We start from the raw sequence: 20,279 nt of genomic DNA on the forward strand, positions 1-20,279 counted from the left end.
GGAAACTAATGGCATGTCCCTTTAGTTCTGACTTTCAGAGAGCCCCAATACTTCAGTGTAGTAAGGATTGTTTTAAGTAATGTGTTAAGACATTCAGGCTAATACTTGGCATGCTAACTATTAATTTTTATTAAGTAATGGCTTCTACACAAGTAAAATTACTTGAGATAAGGAAGTACAGTTACAGACAACAATGACTTTTGTTTAGGGTGATCTGGGAGGTTGATATGGAAAAGGCATTGGTGATGATATATAGGTGGCCCATTAGAAACCATACTTTACAATTTCAGGAATTCTTTTATTCTATTCAAATACCTTTATTTTTTTCTTACCATAGAAGGACATTATAAAGCATATTGCACACTCAAGATGTCAGTCATCTGGAGTGTGATACAAGTCATCTTGAGAATCAATCATTCCAACTGCCCACTTCAGTCTCAACATCTGCAGACACCCTTCCCAGCTGCCTTTCTGAAGCAAGAACTGAGTCTCAGAACAGACAGTGACATCTGTCCCTGAGATGTGGAAACAAAGCATTACTCAGGTCCCTTTTCAATAAGGGGAGCCATGGGTGCATCTCCGTGTGCTTCCTTTGTTGAGTTCCTTCTGTCCTCCAGTTTCTTGTGGGATCTCATGTCAGTCCCTGTGCAATGTCTTTCGTGTCTCTCCTTCCTGTCCTTGGGTCCCTGGAAGAGCATTGGAAAAGTGTAAACTGCATCAGCAACTGACCATGTTACACATTTGTCCCAGCAACTAGACAGGAAGAAAGCTCTGGTTTTGTAGCAGACTTCCACTTCTTACTTTCTAATAAAAATCAACATCAACCCAAATTAATGTGCTGATAAAGGTTTTAATCATAAGAAAAAGAGATTTTACTAAATTTCAATGTAAGGGATATATGAAGAATGCAGGAAGGACGTCCAACCAAATCAACGTTCTCCAGGAGATTGGCTGGGATGGGAATGGTGGAACCATTTACAATAAGGACTTCACTTTACTGAACACACACTGTTGTTCTAGGATCAGAATAAATAGCATTAGATAGATTCTACCTTCTAGGTATTCCACATATATGGAGTGAGACAAAGCAGCAATACATAAGCCTAAAGGGAAATGAAAACTAGCTAGACAACTCCAATAGGCCATATGCTAAGAAACTTTTGGGGAGTAACAGGACTAATAGTGGCTGATGACGATACAGCTTTATGGGGATGTCATAACCATTGAGCAAACCGTTCACTTGAATGGATTTTTAGGTTGTGGGCATTATATCTCAGTAAAGAGTTTGGAAAAACTATCAAAATTATATATTTTTTTCTCTCATTTGGAAATCAGAACAGTCCAATTTGAGTTTTAATGCCAAAATAGAAGAACTGAGACAGGCATGTTGGCATATGCCTGAAATTCCAGCACTCAGGAGGCTGAGGTAGGAGAATCAAGTGGTCGAGGCTAGTCTGGGCTATTTAGCAAGCTCCAGGACAGCTGGACTGTCACAGCAAGATCCTCTATCAAGACAGGAAGAAGGACCAGCAGAAGAGATGCAGAGGATGAGAAGGAGGAAGAGAAGGGTAGGGAAGGGGACAGAAGGAAAGGAATTAATCATAATCTAACATATTGGTGAAGAGTAGGACACACATGGAGCTTTGGGCTCTTTTCATGCTCAGATTTATAAAAATGTTAAATCTACATGTTAGAACAATTTGGTCTTTGAACAAAAGTCAACCTTTCCTAACTCTAGTTCCACACCTATTAATTCAACCAACAAATTATCAAAACTAATCAGGGGAAATTGTCTGTACTGAAAATGTTGTAAAGCTCTTTTTCTTGTTTGTATTCCCTAAACAACACACTGTAACAACAGCATCTGTGGCTTGCACATTATGTTAAGTAATCTAGAGATAGACTGCATGGAAATTTGTGTGTGTTATCAGAAAGTACTACAATATTTTGTAAAAGAGACTTGAGCATTCTCTGATTTTTGGCATCTTTGCAAAAACCAAGAGTTTTTACTCTCTCTCTCTCTCTCTCTCTCTCTCTCTCTCTGTGTGTGTGTGTGTGTGTGTGTGTGTGTGTGTGTGTGTGTGTGTGTGTGTCTTTCTCTGTGCATCCCTTTCTTTCTCTCCACCCCTTTGTGCATGTGTATAAGTGTACTGATAAATTCCACTGTTTAATATATATGTTTTAAATTTTATTGGCAAGCGTCCCTATTTAAGACTACTGCTGTGTGTATCAGGCTTAAAAGGATATGCACTCTAAAATTTTGATTTTCCACTGACATTTTACAACATACTCGATTCAGAGCTGATAAAAATAGATATTTAATATTAGGTTATCATAAAAAATATACTCAGTGATATTTTCAAGGCGCTTATCATATAAGCTGTGAATGAAGAAGTTAGACTTGATCTCCTCAAAATTGACAAGGCAAGAGCACTGGACTTCCTTCCTGTGGCTCAAATAATGACAGCCATGCCCTGTCACATACCGAAGAGGGAGAGCGCTTGGCTCGAAGGCACAGGTGCTGTTCAAAGGATTCTGACAATTCCTGCATTTGGGGATGAGCGCCTCTTTGCGATCCCATTGGCTCCTTGAATGACCCATCCACTGAGCATTTTCTGTGATACCGCATGGGAAGCTGGCTTCGGGATCCCTGGTCTTCATGCGAATGTCGTCTAGGGTGGCAGTTAGGTGATGTAATATCGGGAAATGCAGGCAACTAGAAATATAGACATTTCTTAAGTTTACATCATAATGGGTGTGTACAATACTAACACAAAGACAGGGTACACATAAAATAACAACTAAGGAAATCACATGTTTTAGGAAAACATTACCTTCTTTCTCAGTAAGTGCTTCTATCATAAGGCAGCAGAATCAGTGGTTAAAATATCATGCAGAGTATCTCCAGACTACCATTATTGCTTGCTCTTCTACCAACAGAACAGTGGAGGGCTACAAGCCTTAAATAAAATTGTCAGAACATTCCTTTAAAATTTTACTGACACTAGTCAGGTGTTGGTAGCACATGCCTTTAATCCCAGCACTCAGGAGGCAGAGAGGCAGGCGGATCTCTGTGAGTTTGAGGCCAGCCTAGTCTACAGAGATAGTTCCAGGACAGGCTCCAAAGCAATACAAAGAAACCTTGTCAAAACAAAACAAAACAAAACAAAAAAAACCAACTAACCAAACAAACAAAAAATTTAGTGACCCTACACATGTTTCATAAATAATGTAAAGATGAATATTTGTGGGATTTTTAAAAAATGGAGAAATTATGGGCAACAATTTAACTTATATGTAAAAATCACTACTACATATCAAAAGCAGTATAAAACTAAGCATATTTGAAGACTTTTAAATCCTACACATTATCAACACCTAGCAAATATCCAGCGCAAACACAATCATATCATGAAGGCTTCTAAACAAGGAGATCATATGATATAGTGACATCAATGTTGAGACCACAGTTTGAAAATAAACAAAGGGCAGAGTCCAGAGAAGCCAACTTTCCTGAAGGACCATGACACTTTCTCAGTTTTTCTCTCACACTCCAGCCCAGTACAGACTTCGTACTGAAGACATTGATCTCCAGGTTGCCAAATTCTGCACACTGTTTAGTGTGTCTGAGTCACTGAGCCATATTCCACTTCGTTTCCCATGGGGTCCTCCTGGAAACATGATTCTCTCTCCTTCCCATCCCCGTGCATCTTCAGCTTCCTTAGATCTTTGTGTCATACCAGCTCAGACATTGTGTTCACTTATCCCTTCAGCTCTTAACTGTGCATGGGGGAGGGTCCCCAAGAGTCTAGATTACTCCCTTTCTCTTTTCATTCTGCACTGTCTCCCTACACCTGTCTAGACATCAATTTCTATAATCCTAATTTATATCGGCAATGCTGACCCCTCCACTGAGCTGCCTATTTAACTTCCGATGCTGTTCCATAGACTCTCAAATTGACATATATATCTGAACTATAGAAGGTCCTTGTTTTGGACCAGGCACCAGAATTAGCTTCCAACAGACCAGGCTTAAATGAAAATAGAGTCACCCATGCTAAATCTCCAAGTTATTGAAGTAAGAACTCAGAAGAAATGAGACATCTGAATTTCTCAAGCAGGCTGGTTTCGATGGGCATACTATCGAAGTAACCCCTGGTTTGATTCTTATGCAAAGATTGAGACCTAAAGTATCTTCACATTAACCAATAAGTCATTTTCCTACTGCTTGTCACCCTATCCAGCCTTTTAACTTAAAAGTAATTGATCTGATTTTTCCCCTTTGTTTCTGCTGTTCTTGTTTTCTCCGTGTCCTTATAACTAATCTCAGTCTATCAGAACACGGGTTCTGTAGAATGCAGATGAGAGCATGATGCTGGATACACTAGCAACGTCTTGTTAACAGATGCATCAATTTGAATAATATCCATGCACCAAACTTCAGGAACTATGGGATTCAGGAGAGTACACTGGTGCCTGATTTCAGAAGGTAAGAAGAGGGAAAGACATGTTAAAGAAGACAAGAAGAGTTGCCTGTATCCTTCCTCTTCCAACCAATGTGCAGCCTGTGGAAGGAGAGGGACTAAATCAAGACTTTAGACTTGAAAACCAGCATCAGGCCTCTACAGTGAAATCCAGTGCCAGCAGCACCACAGCCCCTACTCTCAGGACAGTGCACACACATTAAACCTCTAGAATCATGTTAGATGAGCACCAAGGCAAGCCCTCCCCCCAACTATGAGCAGCAGGGGAAGAAAAGGCCAACACATTGTGGAACAGGATAAAGTTACTACAAGACTTTGCATTGTAGTTCAGGCTTGCTTGCTACAGTGAAACTCAGATCAAATGGAAACCAAGGTTCTAGATTTAAGCCCAATCTCATAGGGTAAACCTGTAGGCATCCCCCAGCATCTATCTGGTGAAGACTGGTACACAGATGGGACAGATCTATGTTATCTTAGCTCCTTGCCAGGCATGGAGTCGGCATGTATACCTACCTAAATAGAGACTTCCCATGTCTGTGGTTGTAAGACTCAGACCAAAGCTATCCAGTTTAGCATCAGTCTAGAAAGCCAAGGGACCGTATTGACAAAACCACCTACAATGTCTCATAGAACAACAGAGAGCAAGAATATGTTTGCTAAGGGTATGGATGGTGTGAATACTGGACTGCCTTAGAACTCAGTCACAGAGTGCTGGGCCCTACAAGTAGGTCAGTGCCACAGTCAGAACCTCTGCAACAGTCCCGATGCCAGAGGGAGGCAAACCACCCAGTCATCACTACACTGTGCAACAGTCTTTGCACACTGCAAATATGCGTTGCTGTCATTGTTAGTAAAAACCTGATTGGCTGATGGTTAGGCAAGATTTTGGAGGCAGAGTGAGTGCTGAGAAGAATGAGGGTGGAGTCAGAGACGTCACCAGCAGATGGAAAGGAAGCGGGATGTGTGGGAGAGGTAATAGCCATGAGCCTTGGGGTATCAAATAGATAATAGAAATGGGTTAATTTACATTGTAAGAACTAATTAGGAATAAGTCTGGGCAATCAACCAAGTATTTGCAATTAATAAGAAGTCTCTCAGAAGTCATTTGGGAAGCAGCTGGCAAAACAGAGCTGATCTAGTCTAACGAAAGACTGCCTACAGGAAGTAGAGTGGGTAAAAATGTATAGCTCAATAAAAAAAAAATGGCCATAAAGAAATCAAAAACACTGGCAACAGCTTACGCTGGAGAGGATGTGAAGAAAGAGGAAGACTCTTCCATTGCTGGTGGGAGTGTAAGCTTTTACAGATGCTGTGGAAACCAGTATGGCAATTTCTCAGAAAATTAGGGATCAACCTACCTCAGGACCCTGTAATACCACTGTTGGGCATATACCCAAAGGGGTCACAATCACACCACAAGGACATTTGCTCAATTATGTTCATAGAAACATTATTCTTAATAACTAGATCTTGGAAATAACCTAGATGCCCCTCAACTAAAGAATGGATAAAGAAAATGTGGTACATTTACACAATGGAGTACTCAGCAGTAAGAAACAATGACATCCTAAAATTTACACACAAATGGACAGAACTAGGAAAAAATCATCATGAGTGAGGTAAATCAGACCCAAAAAGACAGATATAGTACATACTCACTCATAAGTGGATACCAGACATAAAGCAAACGATACCAGCCTACAATCTACAACCAAAAGTCCAAACAGTGTAAGACATAGAGAATACTTTCTACTTAGGGAATGTGAAAGGAGGCAAACACCAAACTATGCCCTGAGATTTAAAGCTGGTCCTTCCATAGTCTAACTGTAGACCAGAGACTATGAGCAAAACCGCTGATCTGCTTCAGCCAAGGAGGAAGCTACGGGAACACAGCCCCCTTTTCAGATACCACTTGATTCCTGCTACATAGCATTAGGATTTGGAACAAAACTGAGCTTGGATTTCCCTCTAGTGTTGAAATATAGTAGCACACCAACAGTGAGGCTTTTTAACAATTTCCTAGTGCCATCTAGTGAGAAAACAGCAGAAACAACTTTAGGCTTGGAAAAGAAGCAGGCACACACAAAACTAAACAACAACAAACTATACAACAAAAATACAGGTACAAATAAATACCCAACCCTTCAATGTGCAGACAGCATTGCACAGCAGTTAGAACTGCCAGAGATCCATGATCTCACCTAGCATTCAAAATACAGCGACAGAAATCTAGTAGTAGTCTAGATAGTAAGCCTTAGTGGAGTCCTCAAAGGAGCTGTTTCAGTAAAACCCAATGAGCTTCCAGAAAACACAGAAAAATGATTTAATACTCTAGTAAAGAAATTTCACGGAAACATGAAGGCAACTATAAAGCTAAGATCTTTGGGGTGACTATTACATTAAGCAAATCTTAAAACAAGATGAGAGGCACCGAGGGCAGAGCAGTCTTCCTTTGAAGATTATAGGAGATGTTGATAGTCTACTTGGAAATACAGAGAAGTTATACGGAGGAATAATGAGGGGAGTGTGGGTAACATGAGCAGAGAAAATATTCAACTTGCCAGGGCTCAGGGGACCTTGTGAATATCAAAGGCAAAACTTTCCAGTTATAAAAGAAAACCCCAAACACCAAACACAGAGACAGAAATCAGGCGCCCAGGTCAAAAGTTGTAGTCAGACTCAACTCAAACAAATGTACTGTAACTTATAGTCAGTTCCCCCCAAACACAAACAAATGTCCTGTAACTTAGAATAAGTTCCTCCCAACACACACAACTGCACTGTAACTTGTAGTTACTTCACCCAAACACACACAAATGTCCTGTAACTTAGTCAGCTCCCCTCGAGACACACAAAAGCCCTGTAACTTGTACTCAGTTCTCCCAAACACACCACAGCAGTTAAAGTGAATTTTTCAAAGGTTAGAGGTAAAACAGAAGACTCCAAAGTCAGAACAAGGAAAGAAACAAATAATGGGTAGGGAGGGGCAGTCAATGCACCGGACACTTCATGTCTCAACAGAAAGGTTATACCATTGCCTTGGTTTCAGGACACTGTTAGAGGAACCACCCCCCAACATCTAGATGTGCAGCCATCAGATTCCCCTTCTCAAGGGTCCCTCATCAGGACCATCTTTTATTAAATTAGTATTGGTCGGCTAATGCACTCCTGGGAGTGCACATCTTGTATCTACTCCCACTTCTTTTGCTTTCCTTTTCCCAAAGCAAACAAACAGAATAGTTAAAACAACTACAAACTCTGACCTGTCACATTTACATTTTGCACCATCTCAGCTGAGTGACCTGGCCTCTGGTGGTCTTTAGTGAGTGATCCTGCTTTCCTCTCTTGCACAGGACAGTATTACGGAAGGAGTCCTCCCGACAGTGATCTCATCCACACCATCATTCTTCACTTCCCTAAGGGCTGTAAAAATCACCTTAACGCTGCCACTGACTCCCCCAGAAGAAAGTGGAGGAGAAACAAACTATCCACCATTGTCCACCATTCCTATCTTGCCCTTCCACCCTCTTGTAGAGAGGAGAGGGAGAGACCCAACCTGTACCCACTGGAAGAAGAGATGGGAAGACAACAGTATAAGAACACATCCAACAACAGAAAGACTTATATGACACCACCAGAGTCTAGGAATTCTAGGTCATCAAGACCTGAACATACCAATGCAGATGAAGCAGAAGAGAATGACCTTAAAAACAACTTCATGCAAATGACAAACCTCAAAAAATATATAAGAAAAATCCCTTAAAGAAATGGAAGAAAAACCAAACAAAACAATGCAAGAGATCAACAAATTTCTTAAGGAAAGCCAAGAAAAAAACAATCAAACAGATGAAGGGAACAATTCAAACAGTAAAAAACCTGAAAACTGAAATAGAGACAATAAAAAAACAAAAACTGAGGGACTTCTGGTAATAGAAACGCTGGGTACATGATCAGGAACAGACGCAAGCTTAATCAACAGAATACAAGAGATGGAAGACAGATGGAATCTCAGGCACTGAAGATAAACTAGAGGAAACAGATTCATCGGCCAAAGAAAATCTTAAATCCAACAAACCCTTAACACAAAAATATCCAGGAAATATAGGACACAATGAAAAGACCAAACGTAAGAATAATAGGCATAGAAGAAAGTGAAGAAGCCCAGCTCAAAAGTGCAGAAAACATTCAACAAAATCATAGAATAAAATTTTCCCAACCTAAAGAATTGCATGCTTATGAAAGTACAAGAAGCTTACTGAACACACACACACACACACACACACACACACACACACACACACAGTCGCCTTGCCACATAATAACCAAAAGACACCAAACATACAGAATAAAGAAAGAATATTAAGAGCAGTGAAGGAAAAAGGCCAAGTAACATAAAGGCAAATCTATCAGAATTACACCTGACTTCTGCATGGAAACTCTGAAAACCAGAAGGTCCTGGATAGATGTTCTACAAACACGAAGAGACCACAGATGCCAGCCAAGGCACTACACCCAGAAAAACTCTCAATCACTATAGATGGAGAAAACAAGATATTCTGTGACAAAACCAGATTTACACAATACATATCAACAAATCCAACCATACAGAAAATTCTGGAAGAAAAACTCCAACCCAAGTAAGTTAGCTGCACCCACAAAAACATAGGCAATAGATAATGCCACTTTACCAGAACCCAAAAGAAAAAGCAGGGCAAATACTCTCACAATACCACTGCCAACAACAAATCTAAAACAAACAAGAGTTAACAATCAATTGCCCTTATTTTCCCTCAACATTAATGGTTGAACTCAGCTATAAAAAGACACAGACTAACAGAATGGATACGAAGACAGAATCCATCCTTCTGCTGCATACAAGGAACACACCTGAACTTCAAAGACAGATGTTACCTCAGAGTTAAGGGTGGGGAAAAGATTCCAATCAAATGTCCTAAGAAGCAAGCTGGTGTAGCTATCCTAATATCTAACAAGTTAGAGTTCCAACTAAAATTAATCAAAAGAGATGAAAAAGATCATTTCATATTCATCACAGGAAAAATCCATAAAGATAAATTCTCAATTCTGAACATCTCTGCACCATATTCATAAAAGATACATTACTAAAACTTAAATCACACATTAAACCCCACACACTTATAGTGGGAGATTTCAACATTCCACTCTCACCACTGGACAGGACTACCAGACAGAAACTTAAGAAACAAAGGAACTAACAGAAGTTATGACCCAATTTGGCTTAACAGACATCTATAGAAATTCTATCCAAACACAAAGAATATACCTTCTTTTCAGCACCACATGGAACCTTCTCTAAAATCAACCACATACTTGGCAATAAAGAAAACCTCAACAAATACACACACACACACACACACACACACACACACACACACACACACACACGGAATAACTCCCTATACCTTATCAGACCACCATGCCTTAAAATTAGAATTCAGCAACAATACAAATTGCAGAAACCCTACAAACCTATTGAAATTGAACAATGCTCAACTGCACCACTCCTGGGTAAAGGAAGAAACAAAGAAAGAAATTAAAGACTTCCCAGAATTCAATGAAAATAAAGGCACAACATACTCAAAATCTATGGGACATTGTAAAGCAGTGCTAGAAAGTTCATAGCACTAAGTGCCCACATGAAGAAACTGGAGAATAGCCACACTAGAGAATTAACAGAACACCTGAAAGCTCTAGAATAAAAAGAAGCAAACTCACTCAGGAGGAGTAGATGCCAGGAAATAATCAAATTGAGACCTGAAATCAATAAAGAAGAAACGAGGAAAACAATACAAAAAATCAATGAAAGAAAGAGTTGGTTCTTTGAGAAAATCAACAAGATAAGACAAAGCTTTATCCAACCTAACCAAAAGACAGAGAGAAAACATGCACATTAACAAAATCAGAAATGACAAGGGGGACATAACAACAGACACTAAGGAAATCCAGAGAATCATCAGGTCATACTTTGAAAACCTGTACTCCAAAAAATTGGAAAATTTAAAGGAAATGGACAATTTTCTGGATAGATACCATTTACCAAAATTAAATCAAGAACACATAAGCAATTTAAATAGCCCCTAACAAAATAAAGCAGTTATCAAAAGTGTCCCAACTAAAAAGCCCAAGGCCAAATGGTTCCAGTGCAGAATTCTACCACAAATTCAAAGAAGAGCTAATACTCTTCAAAGTGTTCCATACAATAGAAGCAGAAGGATCTTTGCCAAACTCTTTACAAGGCTACAATTACCTTGGTACCCAAACCACTCAAAGACACAACTAAGAAAGAGAACTACAGACCAGTCTCCTTCATGAACATTGATCCAAAAAATACTCAATAAAATACTGGCAAACTGAACCCAAGAACACATCAGGAAAATCATCCACTATGATCAAGTAGGCCTCATCCCAGAGATGCAGGGATAATTCAACATATGAAAATCCATCAATGTAATCCACCACATAAATAACCTGAAGAAGAAAAACCACATGATCATCTCACTAGATGTTGAAACAGCCTTTGACAAAATTCAACACCCCTTCAAGATAAAGGTCTTGGAGAGACCAGGGATAACAGGAACATACCTAAACATAATAAAAACAATATACAGCAAACCAACAGCCAAAATCAAACTAAATGGAGAGAAACTCAAAATGATTTCTCTAAAATCAGGAACATGACAAGGTTGTCAACTCTCTCCATATTTCTTCAATATTGTACTTGAAATAAGACAACAAAAGGAGATCAAGGGGTTACAAACTGGAAAGGAAGAAGTGAAACTTTCACTATTGCAGATGATACAATAGTTTACATAAGTGACCCAAAGAATTCTACCAGGAAACTCCTACAGCTGATAAACACCTTGAGCAAGGTTACAGGATACAAGATTAATCAAAAAAAAAAAAAAAAAAATCAGCAGTCCTACCATATATACAATAAAAGGGCTGAGAAAGAAATCAGAGAAACATCACCCTTTACAGCAGCCACAAACAACATAAAATATTTTGAGGTAATGCTAACCAAACAGGTGAAAGACCTGTATGACAAGAACTTTGAGTCATTAAAGAAAGAAATTGAAATCCAGAGCGTTGGGCCTGCGGTCGTTGGCCTCATTCGAGTTGCACTGGCCCTGGGCGGACTTGGAGCTCCCTGCAACTGGTTCCCCGCCCCCCACCCCCTGTTTTCTCCTCCATACGCCCTGTGCTGGCACTATGTACCAGCATGTCATGCTTCCCAGAGAACTCTCCAAACAAGTACCAATGTCTGAAGAGGAGTGGAAGAGACTTGGTGTCCAACAGAGTCTAGGTTGGGTTCATTACATGATTCATGAGCCAGAGCTGCACATTCTTCTCTTTAGACGACCTCTTCCAAAAGAACAACAAAAATGAAATGCAGCTGGGATCGCCTAATCTTTTTCAATTTAATGTATACCTGTATATAAGGTAATATTCAGTGAATACTTGAAAAGTGTACAAATCTTTCACCCATACCTGTGCATGAGCTGGATTCTTCATAGCAACAGAGCTCAGTTAAATGCAACTGCAAGTAGGTTATTTTAAGTTGTTAAAGACAAATTTTCTTGTAGTTTTTTTTCTTAATATAAGTAGAGCCTGTTTTACTTTACCTGTTACTTTTGTTAAATAAAGTTTGTATGTTGCATTTATCAAAAAAAAAGAAATTAAAGAAGATACCAAAAAAATGGAAAGATCTCCCATGCCATTGGATAGATAGGAACAACATAGTAAAAATGGCAATGATGCCAAAAGCAATCTTTAGATTCAATGCAATCCCCATCAAAATACGAACACAATTCTTCACAGACCTTGAAAGGACAATACTCAATTTTATAAGGATAAACAAAAAACCCAGGACAGCCAAAACAACCCTGTACAATAAAGGAACTTCAGAAGGCATCACCACGCCTGACTTCAAGCTCTACTATAGAGCTATAGTGATGAAAACAGCTTGCTATTGGCACAAAAATAGACAGGTGGACCAATGGAATCAAATCAAAAATCCTAATATTAACCCCCACACCTATGAACAGCTGATTTTTGACAAAGAAGCTAAAGCTATACAAGGGAAAAAAGATTGCATCTTCAACAAATGGTGATGGCATAACTGGATGCTGGTTTGTAGAATGTTGTAGATAGATCCATATCTATCATCATGCACAAAACTTAAGTCCAAAGGGATCAAAGACCTCAACATAAATCCAGCCACACTGAACCTCTCAGAAGAGAAAGTGGGAGGTACTCTTGAACAAATTGGCACAGGAGACCACTTCCTGAACTTAACACCAGTAGCATAGACACTGAGATCCACTATTAATAAATGGGACTTCCTGAAACTGAGAAGCATCTGTAAGGCAAAAGACACAGTCAACAAGACAAAATGGCAGCCCACGGAGTGAGAAAAATTTTTCACCAACCCTTCATCTGACAGAGGACTGATCTCCAAAATAAACAACGAATTCCAGAAGCTATTCACCAAAACACCAAATAATTCAGTTAAAAATTGGGGTACAGAACTAAACAGAATCCTCAGTAGAGGAATCTAAAATGGTTTAAAGACACTTAAGATAGCATTTGACATCCTTAGCCATCAGGGAAATGCAAATCAAAGCAAGTCTGAGATACCATCTTACACTTGTTAGAATGACTAAAATGAAAACAGCAAAGACAGCTTATGCTGGTGAGGATGTGGAGAAAGAAGAACACTCCTCCACTGCTGGTGGGAGTGGAAACTCGTACATCCACTTTGGAAATCAGTATGGCAGTCCCTGAGGAAAATGGGAGTCAGTCTACCATAAGATCCAGTAATTCCACTCTTAGGCATATATCCAAAAGATGTTCATACCATGAGTTAGATGTACAGCATGGGTTGTGCTGCTCCAAAGCTCATGTATTGAAGTTCCCCATAACTCAGAATGTGACTGTATTTAGAAGTAGGGCCTTTACAGAAGGAATTTAATGAGGCCTCTAGAATGATCCCACTACACTGGTATCTTATTACAGGAAGAAATGTGGGTTTACAGGAAGACAGGAACTCACACCATGGAGAAGTCACATAAAGACCCAGTAAAGAAGGTATCACTTCAACAAAAGCAGAGGTCTCCTAAGATTCAGAACCCCTAAGAAAATGAATTTCTGATGTCTTCACCACCCAAGCTGCAAGATTAACAAGCAACTCACCTATCTTGAATCTTAATCTCACTTATCACAATGGATAGAATTTTAACTCTGCTGACATCCCTGGGGTAGCTCTATTAGTCTGTTTGCTGTGGGTCAGACACAGTACTTGGTGCTGTGGAAAAGGTAGAGAATAGATAGGCTCAGTACCCACCTTCTCAGGTCAGAGTTTAAGAGACAGGCACTGAACAAATAGGACATATGACTCTATTCTAGCCAAATGCCATGCATTTTTAGGTAAGCTTGTCCAACCTTTTGACAGTGCAATACAATACCATTTTCAAAGTTCATGCTTGGGTTCTTATGATCAAGTTATCAAAACAAACAAACAAAAAATTGAAAATAAATACCTCAATGTTTCATGTTGGATGGTGTTCATAATTGTCTTCAGTTGCATGCTCAGACCAGAACATAGAGGGGAAATATGTATGTATGTATGTATGTATGTATGTATGTATGAAGCAAGAAAAGTGTCAACTATTTACATTGACACATTACTGGGGACCTGATGGGGGAGTAAAGGGTGCTCAGTGGGGGAACACAGACTGCTTTGTACCTGAGGGTGAGACCCACACTAGCACAAATGGAGCTTGCTGGTGGGCTATGGAGTAAGGAGGACTTAGGAAGGGATAGGGGACTTGGGTGGGGAAATAAAATGGGATTACAGAAGGGCTGTAGGGCTGGTGGGCAATGATAATACAGCCTAAACCATCTAAGGTTTGCTATGTGATGTGACATGTTTTCTTCCTTCTTTTAGTTTTCTAGCTGCTTTCTTCAGCAATGCTGTATGATGTCTAATAATAGTAAGTACTGGTATCTGGTGCTGTGATGAGTATTTATGTACATTAGTCACTGAATGTCATGGTACCTTTGTGAGGGAAGTATGACTACCACCAGTCCCATTTATGGGAATCTGAGCAAAGATATTAAGGACCCCATTTGGAGCCACACTACCAGTGGAAGCAGAAGACTGTAACATGAAAATTAAATGTCCAAGAGACAGAGATTGGGGTTCAAGCTGAAGATCAGGGAAGCAAAGCAGCTGGCCACTAGCTCTCACCTCTAGCTCAGGCTGAAAGGGTTGATCCATGCATGAGCTCCTCACCAAGTCTCAAATTGCTGCCTCTTCTTAGTGTGGCTAGAGAATGAATGCCCTACTGAGACCTTGCTTCTGTCTTATATATTTCCCTAATGCTGGGTTTAAAGATGTGAGCTGTAATTCTTTTTTTTTAGACTGATTCCCTCTTGTGTAGATCTGGGTGGCCTTGAACTCAGAGATCCGTCTACTTAATTATGAGTCCTAGGATTAAAGATGTGTGCCACCATCTCATAGATTCTGGTTACTGGGATTAAAAGTGTGTGCCTGGCTTCTATGGCTTGTGGCTGACTTTGCTTTTCTGAATCCCCAGTCAAGCTTTAATAAATAATAAATAATATATCACACCAGAAGGCAACAGCAAGAGCTCCCTCCAAACCTGTCACACTCTCTCCCTCTCTGTAGCATCCTAGAGAGAAGAGTAAAAGTCACAGAGCACTATGCTAAAGCTTCACTGTTGTCCTTCCCTCCCTTGAGTTACAGAATGGCTACCTATTAAAATTGAATATGAATACAATGTAAAAAACGAGAAGCTATTCTCTGCCAATCATAAAATATTGCAGCAGCTTTTCTTTCCAGCTTTTTGAGAGATACCCTTGTGGAGTCCAGTCCCAGCATACACTTTAGTGAAAAACTACAGGAGACCTGCTACAGGAAAATGAGTATGTAACCACCATTGGGATCATCATGGGCAAAGAGTAAAATTTTGAGAATTTACTACTTTAATTTGGAAATATGTCTAAAGAATATGAAATAGAGAAATATGTTCTAAAGAAAGAAAAAAGATGGGTAGAAACTTGTTTGTCCCCCTCAAATGACCTCACAGGGGCAGTCATGCATGGTGTCTACCCTAACGCATGAAGGCACTGAAGATTCTTCATTGGTCAGGGCACTCAGTCTCCTCTCCAAGTGATGTGAGGCAAGGCCCCTCTCACAGGGCTCAGACGATGCAGAACGAGAGTGCAATAACTATAGTAAGCTGTGAAGGTGAGTAGACTACTGGATCCGCTAAGCTATTAGAAATGCATCCGTACAAGCAGAACAAATGGTTGACATGGAAACAAGTTTACCTCTGTTTTGCATCCCTGTGATGATGAAAGAGAAGGCCGAACATATAACAGGCTTCATTTTACCTTCTTTTTTTCCACTTTCGACAATAAGTTAAAGCTAGATTTCTTCAAGTCTTTAAATCAGGGGCCACAGGTTAAGTCTGAACACAAAGCCATGTGCTGTGAGAAGGACTGACTTTCACCTCTGATTGCACCTCATTCTTTCTGACGGTTTACATTTCCTATTAGACTAAAATTTTCACAAGCATTAGAGACCATGTGTGTCTATTTTTAACTCATAATCCCCATGTTTGGCACAATACATGGAAAAAATATGTGTTCAATAAATACACTGAATGAATTAAATTTCTATCACTCTTCTGTTGAATCACAAGACTGATAAAGATGGATTAGAAAGCATATTCCAAACAGGCAAGCAAGAGAAAGCTCTTCCTATTCATTTAGTAACAGTGAATTGAGATTATTTAGATTTGGAGAGGGAAGAGGTTTTGAGTAGAGCAGGGAGAAAGGAGAAAAAAGAGGAGGATGGAAGAATGCGTTTCCTTATTGATTATTTTCATTGAGATTAAAACAGAACACAAAAAACTGAAAAACCAATATTGTTCAGAACTTGATAGTAAGGCCCTACTGCTGAGATCACCTCATGCTTGAGACACAGAATATGAACACATCAAGCTGGTATTCACCTGGAAGCTATACCCTACTGGCTAGTTTTCACAGTGCCCGAAGGCATGCTACTGAAGAAGAAAAATAATTATTAATCTTACCCAGATGTTTCCCCATGAGCTGCAATAACAACTGACCTGGCAAGGCATGACCATTGGTGCAATGTCACAGGGGTGAATGTCACAGGGAATCAGCTACTCTCTGATTGGATTAGAGACATCCTTACCAAGAAGAAACCCCTACCTGGAGGGAAGCTTTTACTGGGACAGGAACCAATTACTAGACTGACCATAGACCCTAGGAGAGAAACCACTACTATTAATCATTAACTCCTATCATTATACTCATAGATTAATGCATCCTCATCCTTCATCAGAGAAGCTTCTGATTGCTGCTGATGATAACCAACACTGAGACCCTAAATAGAATATATATGCCACACCTCCCCCTTCAAAAGCTTAAGGGTCACTATAAAAAGGGGGGTAGAAATTATTTAAGAGCTTGAGGTGGTGGATGACTCCAAGGAAACTGTCTTCTAGTCACAGTAGAGAAGCTGACATATGAACTCAGTGGTTATGACAACATGCAAAAACCTGTGAAAGCTCAAGATAAACCAAATCCCAGAATAAGGGGCAGGGGTGGTGGGCATGATATCCCACCCACCCCTAACCAAGTAACTACTGACAAGTCTTAGCTGTTGGAGGAGGAAAAGTTGGTTTTCTCCAATAGTGTCACCTCTGATAGGTTGACCAAGCTGCAGTGGAAAGCCACACATCCAAGAACATTTGAGTAGCACAAATTGCAAACTGGTCTTGATGGGGGGAAAGAGACACAAAGTGCACCAGGGATACATCCAGTTCCATTGTCAGAGGTCCCTTAGATTGCCCAGGCCTTCTGAGACCCATATTTAGGGGGTCTGAGTCGGTCCGTCCAATGCTGGTTTCCCAGCTATCAATCTGGGGGTCCATTAGCTCCCCCTTGTTCAGGTCAGCTGTCTCTGTGGGTTTCGGTAGCCTGGTCTTGACTCCTTTGCTCATCACTCCTCCCTCTCTGCAACTGGATTCCAGGAGTTCGGCTCAGTGTTTAGCTGTGGGTGTCTGCTTCTGCTTCCATCAGCTACTAGATGAAGGCTCTAGGATGGCATATTAGTTAGTCATCAATCTCATTATTGGGGAAGGACATTTAAGGTAACCTCTCCACTATTGCTCAGATTGTTGGTTGGAGTCATCCTTGTAGGTCTCTGAACATTTCTCTAAAGTCAGTTTTCTCTTCAAACCTATAATGCCCCCCTCTATTATGGTATCTCTTTCTTGTTCTTGTCTAAAGTACTTTGGGAACACATTCCCCAAGGAGGGTTACTCCCTTAACCTAGAGACAGGAGGAGGGCCTAGGCCTACTCCAAATGACTTGACAGATTTTGATGATCCCTCCTGGAAGGCATCACCCTACATGTGGAGTGGGTGGGGAATGGGATGGCGGGGGGGGGGTTGGGGGCATGGGAGGATGGGAGGGTGAGGGAACTGGGATCGATATGTAAAATAAGAAATAATAATAATAATAATAATAATAATAAAAGGAATGGTCAAATTAGACATAAGCAGAAGAATATACTCTATGCATATCATCAAGAAATACCGTGGACAATAAATCTGTGGTCCCCCACCCGAAAAATAAGAATGTAAACTAAACATGAATTTTCTAAACAAAGCGATTACATATGTTTAGAATTAAAATAAACTCAAGTTTATCTGGGAAACTATACTTTGTAAAGCAGGTGGCATTCATTTCCATACTCCCTGTGACACTAGACGGCCATGGCAAGAACTAGTAAACCACAAATTCTCTCTCATTATCTTTGCCTGGTTCCTGTACCTGGAAATTTCAGGCTAATTGTACTCCTGGCTCACAGATGTTGAAAACCTCACTGGGTCTGAAAAATTTCTTTGTGCTGAGATTATGTGCGAGCACCCCATGCAGGCACATATGTTAAAACAGAAGTGGAAAGTTGGAGCTGAGTGTCACAGGCATCATCCAGTTCTACTTGGTTCTTCACCTAAGGAAATGGAGGTGAGGAAGCGCTCCCACTGACCTCCCATGGACCATGTATGTGGTAGGGGCTTGTTTTGAAATGTTCGTGTCTCAGAGACGCCTCATCCCTCCCCAGCTGTTGACCAATGGTAGTAAAAGGAATTCCTTGCACACTTTACCTTACAACATTGTGTATCTGGGACCCTGGAGCTGACCTTAACAGGTTGACCCACGAGCTTACTTTGTCCTGGGTTTTGGTACGCTGTCTCTACCAGCTGGAATTCTGAGTGACTAGTGAAAAAGAAACGGCAGTATTAATGCGTTGTACCTGTGAAGTAGACGCATACGTGGGGCCGTGTGGCACAGAAACTGAAGAAAGGAGTGTGCTGGCCTTCTGCCCGAGCCTAACCTGGCCCAGCCTGCCTACCCTCTCCTGGGAGCTTCCCTCTGGCATTGTGCCCTGTGCCTCTGGCTGCTATAGGAAAGGTGTGAGGGCTGTTCCTTCTCTAATCAGACAAGCAATGGCAACCAAAAGAATAAGTGTGTTATACTTAGCAAAGGCAGTGATTTGCTATGTGAGAACTCTGGTCCCTTAAAGACCATCTTATACAGGAGCTAAGTTCCCTATTTCAAAACTGGAAGCCACACATTGACCCACAACAACTACACAGAACAGCTACAAATTCCTCTCTTTGGGCCTATATAATGTCACTCTATGGTATGATTTCTGATTTATCAGGGACAATGAACATTAACAGTTCATGATATCTTAGGTTACTGAAAATGAAGACACTATTACTGGAACCTTAAAAAATTAGTCCTCTTAAAGGGCAACTTAAACACACATCAAAAGAATTTCTTTTAAGAATAGACAAAGGTTTGGAAATATTAATTTGAGCCAAAGCACTCAAGTATTTTCTAAGAGAACCCCCCTTCCCTGCCACTCCGACTCCCCCTGACTTCCTGGTAACTCACTGGGCAGGGCAGGGAAGCCTTCCTGTGGCTGGCTTCATGTGGTCGGTGGTGGTCCCGGAGTCCTCGCTCATCCTTGTCTCTCCAGCTGTGACCCCAAAAGCTGCTCATCCACTTGGCAAAAGACACATCATCATCATCATCATCACCACAATCTCTGTGTTCCATGGAAATGTGACTCAAAATATTAAAGGCGTGCCCTGAAACCTGACAGAAGTATAACCCAAGATCTATTGAATCCCACCCAGAACACTACTCAGAACTGGTGTCTGAGATGGTCTCTGACAATGGCATCCTTAGAAAAGAAAAATTTACCAAACAACCACTTCATCATCAGGCAGCTTGGAGCAGTGTCTATTTATAAACTGTGCAGCCCACACTCCCCTCCCCCTTGTCTCTTTAAATTGAGAGGCTGTTTAATCCTCCTGTTTCCAGGCCTGTGCCTCACAGCCTAAGGGCAGGCAGCACAGTCCGCTGCTTGATTTTTTTCAGGGTCTCTCTGCCAAAGAAAGGCATGTGCTGGCATCTCCAGCTGTCAATGGTGATGAAGCGTGACCCTCACAATATGCTTGTCAGCTCCAGGCTGGCTCGGAAATAGGGCCACATCCAAAAGACAGACAACAGCAGCTCAAAAGGTAAGGAGTTGCTGGCATGTCATAGTGAAAGCTAAATGCTTTTCTAATAAATAAAAGTGATATAGAAAAAAATTGTCTCCAGATCAAGTTGGATAGCTTT

The 20,279-nt window shown here is 40.6% G+C and overlaps 1 protein-coding gene across 1 annotated transcript; it reads right to left on the reverse strand.

The window, feature by feature from the left end:
- Nucleotides 1-489: 489 nt before the first annotated feature.
- Lnp1 (leukemia NUP98 fusion partner 1) lies at nucleotides 490-19,985 on the reverse strand. The gene is made up of 3 exons (XM_051191638.1): nucleotides 19,548-19,985; nucleotides 2,486-2,716; nucleotides 490-686 (listed from the first exon to the last, which is right to left on the reverse strand). Exons 1-3 carry the CDS (start codon nucleotides 19,710-19,712, stop codon nucleotides 537-539), a joined length of 546 nt encoding a protein of 181 aa, XP_051047595.1. The 5' UTR covers nucleotides 19,713-19,985; the 3' UTR covers nucleotides 490-536.
- Nucleotides 19,986-20,279: the final 294 nt, after the last annotated feature.

Source organism: Phodopus roborovskii, unplaced genomic scaffold (assembly GCF_943737965.1).
Source record: "Phodopus roborovskii unplaced genomic scaffold, PHOROB, whole genome shotgun sequence".
Taxonomy (NCBI): domain Eukaryota; kingdom Metazoa; phylum Chordata; class Mammalia; order Rodentia; family Cricetidae; genus Phodopus; species Phodopus roborovskii.

What these genes read in the sequence shown, in the direction of transcription:
- Lnp1 (XM_051191638.1), bottom strand. Translation starts at nt 19,712, where the DNA reads ATGGAACACAGAGATTGTGGTGATGATGATGATGATGATGTGTCTTTT. An exon ending in AGGCTTCCCTGCCCTGCCCA is followed by an intron (nt 2,717 to 19,547) that starts GTGAGTTACCAG and finishes CTATATTTCTAG; the next exon opens with TTGCCTGCATTTCCCGATAT. An exon ending in CCAAGCGCTCTCCCTCTTCG is followed by an intron (nt 687 to 2,485) that starts GTATGTGACAGG and finishes ATGCTCTTCCAG; the next exon opens with GGACCCAAGGACAGGAAGGA.